Raw genomic sequence first — 3,089 nt, 5'->3', positions numbered from 1 at the left:
CTATATCCTTGTGGGTCTCATGGATGCAAGCCCTGCTGGCTTTAAGAGTTAGATGTTTTGGGGCTTTCTCTCTCAGGGAGAAGTTGGGAGCTGTGCGTTCCTTCTGGTTGTATGTTGCCGGGTTGGGGTTTATGGCAAGACTCTCAATTTTTCTTACCTGTTTTGATGGCAGTTGTTTTTTTTTTTTTTCTCATTTGCCCAATATGTAGGAGTTGCTCAGCTAGTTTCTAGATTTCTTTCAGAGGGAATTGTTCCATATGTAGTTGTAGATTCAGTGTGTCTGTGGGAAGAGGGGAGCTCAGTCGCCTCCTATGTTGCCATCTTGAACTGGAATCTTCTCACACTTCTGTGTGAAATGTATTTCTAGTTTCCTCAAGAAACAAAAGAGTTTATGAGAAGCATTAGATTGTTACCGTAAATATTTCATATTATACCCTAATGAAATATTCTGAAATTATACATAAATTTATAAGTGTAAAATTATGTAAATTTTCAAAATATAAGAAAAATGAAATGTTGTAAAAGGCTTATGTATACACTACCCACATTTAACAGTCTTTTAAAAAGTAAGTAAAATGGTAAAAATACAGCTAAAACCTTATCCAAGTCTTTCTTCCCTTCCTTGTCCTTAGAAGTAATTAGTATCCTGATTTTGGTAGGTGTATTTCCGTGCTTATTTTTATATATTTGGCATGTATTTACATATTTATATTTGTAAATAATAAATATATATTTTCTATTTTTAAATCTATACTACAAATGTTCATACTGTTTATAAATTTCTTGAGATTTTCTCTTTATTGGCCTTTTTCAATAATTTTACTGATATGCCTCGGCATGGCCTCATTTTGTATTTATCTTGCTTGGAGCTTGCTAAGCTTTTTGAACATGTACTTTTATTTTTTAGATACTCAGTTTTCAAATTTTTTTTCTGCCTCATTCTCTTCTGGGATTTTATTAAAACCAATGGTAGATGTTTTGACATTGTACCACAAATCATTGTTTTAAGTTCAGTTTTAATAGTTTTTCAGATTGGATAATTTTTAATTATCTGATAATTTTTTTAAAAATTATTATTTATGCCTACAGCAGGTGGTCTTCCTAGGTGGTCTCCCATCCAAGTACTAACCAGGCCCGACTCTGTTAGCTTACGAGATCAAATTTGGGCTTGTTCAGGGTGGCATGGCCGTAGACCATGGACCGTGGCTCCACTGGGGTGCAAACCCAGGACCTTCTGCATGTAAAGCAGATGTGCTAACTGCTACACTATGGAACCATGTCCTTATTGAACCTGTCTTCTTTTAACTTTAATAGGCTCTTAAGCCCATTCGGTGAATTTTGTTTTAAATTCTGGATATTGAATTTTAGAGTTCTAGAGCCTGCATTTGATTCTTAGAGTTTCTCAGGTGAGATTTTTCATCTATGCATTCATTATGACCGTATTTTCTGTTACATATTTATAGTAGCAGCTTTAAAATCTTTAAGGCAATAGTTCTTAGCCTGGCACAATTTTGCCTGCTAGGGAACATTTGGCAATGTTTGGAGACATTTTTGATTAGCAATACTGAGTGGGGGTGGGTTGCTACTGGCATCTAGTGGCTAGAGAGACCAGAGATGCTGCTAAACATCCTACAGTGCACCCCACTACAAAGTATTATCTAAATTGTCTGATTTGTTAACAGTGGCAAGGTTTAAGAAACCTTGCCCTGTGGCATATACTTAGAAGTGAGATTGATAAAACTTAGGGTGTGTGCAGTTTTTTTACTGTTATTATATGGAATGGATATCTGTAAAATAAGAATATTTCCAGCACAGGTAAAGGTTTGAAATGTCTGGAATTAAAGTTTCCAGCAGTTGTAAGCAATTTATCTTAAACCACAGATGAAGTAGCAGAATTATGTAGAGTTAATGAATTCATTCACTTACCCACAAACTGAAGTACAGTGGTACTTCCTGCCCGATTAAAAGATTGATTTTAGAGTCAGAGTCAAGTTGCTTCAAAAAAGTATCACTTGTGCAAAAGAATGGAAGTTGGAATATTAAGCTGAAGATGCTGATTGAGAGAAAAATCACAGCATGAAAAATGGAATATTTTTTCCTGACAAGGATGGTTTTTAAATGTTGAAGGTTCAAAGGTTTGAAAAGTATTTTTTCTCTAGTGTGATCCAAATTAGTTTTTAAATTGAAGATGGGGGATGAACTTAGTCAACTTTGAGAGCCACTGTAAGACCCTTTTTAAAAATCCAATGAAAGTGATGGCCTCAGAACAGTGTGCATGTCCATATGATTTGCATGTGATTTTTGCGTGGTTTACACATGTTCCTAAAGCCTCTCCAAGGACCACTTTCACCCCTGCTTTCCAGTTTAAGAACTTTGCTAAAAGTCTATTAATCTCTTAAAATGCTACAAATATTTGAAATGATCACTGACTAGTAAAGACACAGCTATAGAATGTTTTGTATCTTTTTCACTAAAGGCAGAAGACTCAGTGATGGAGAAAAATAAATGATGTGGAATTAGAATCTTTTAAGTCTGCCGACATTAAATAAGTACAGATCTTAATTTTATATCTATAACTTTTCTTTTTCCTAGGTTTATGCAGCAGTGCTCTGGCAACAAGCTAATGAAAATAGACAAAACTCGACTGAAAAAGCATGTTTTGGAACTGCCCTACCAGCAGAAAGACTTGATGACTTCCGTGATGAACAAATTGGACAGCTGCAGGAGCTGATGCAAGAAGCCACGAAACCTAATCGGCAATTTAGTATCACTGAGTCTAGAAAACCAAAATTTTAGTCTGTACGATAGAGCTTAACAAAGCATTTAAAGTCCAGAGCCCCTTGTTTTAACTATTGTTGGTTTTTGAAATTTAATTCTTCAGCTTTAGAATGCCTGGTGTTAATGAAATATATATCAGGATCACTAGTCGATGGAACTTTACATTACCGAAGTAATAGTACTTAATGGAAGGGATTTGATTTTTGGATTAAACAAGGAAGAATGGCTCTAAAATAGACAAACTTGTGGAATTTTGCCAGAACCTTTTTTAATATATAAATGTTTTTAATGCTGTACTTGTTCAAGCATTA

At 34.8% G+C, this 3,089-nt stretch overlaps 1 protein-coding gene across 3 annotated transcripts in view; it reads left to right on the top strand.

Moving 5' to 3' along the window:
- The window catches only part of SDHAF3 (succinate dehydrogenase complex assembly factor 3), a 46,287-nt gene extending 43,254 nt beyond the window's left edge, over window positions 1-3,033 (top strand). For 2 of the 3 annotated variants that reach the window (XM_011363267.2, XM_011363257.2), the window contains exon 2: window positions 2,593-3,033. In XM_011363267.2, coding sequence (XP_011361569.1) covers window positions 2,593-2,796 — 204 coding nt within the window. In that variant the 3' untranslated portion in view covers window positions 2,797-3,033. The remainder of the gene's footprint in view (window positions 1-2,592) is intronic. The other variant, XR_002781343.1, reaches the window with a different exon arrangement.
- The last annotated feature ends 56 nt before the right edge of the window (window positions 3,034-3,089 follow it).

Source organism: Pteropus vampyrus, unplaced genomic scaffold, assembly GCF_000151845.1.
Source record: "Pteropus vampyrus isolate Shadow unplaced genomic scaffold, Pvam_2.0 Scaffold4, whole genome shotgun sequence".
Lineage (NCBI taxonomy): Eukaryota > Metazoa > Chordata > Mammalia > Chiroptera > Pteropodidae > Pteropus > Pteropus vampyrus.
The sequence above is the reverse complement of the archived record's forward strand: the minus strand, read 5'-3'. Positions and strand labels throughout refer to the sequence as shown.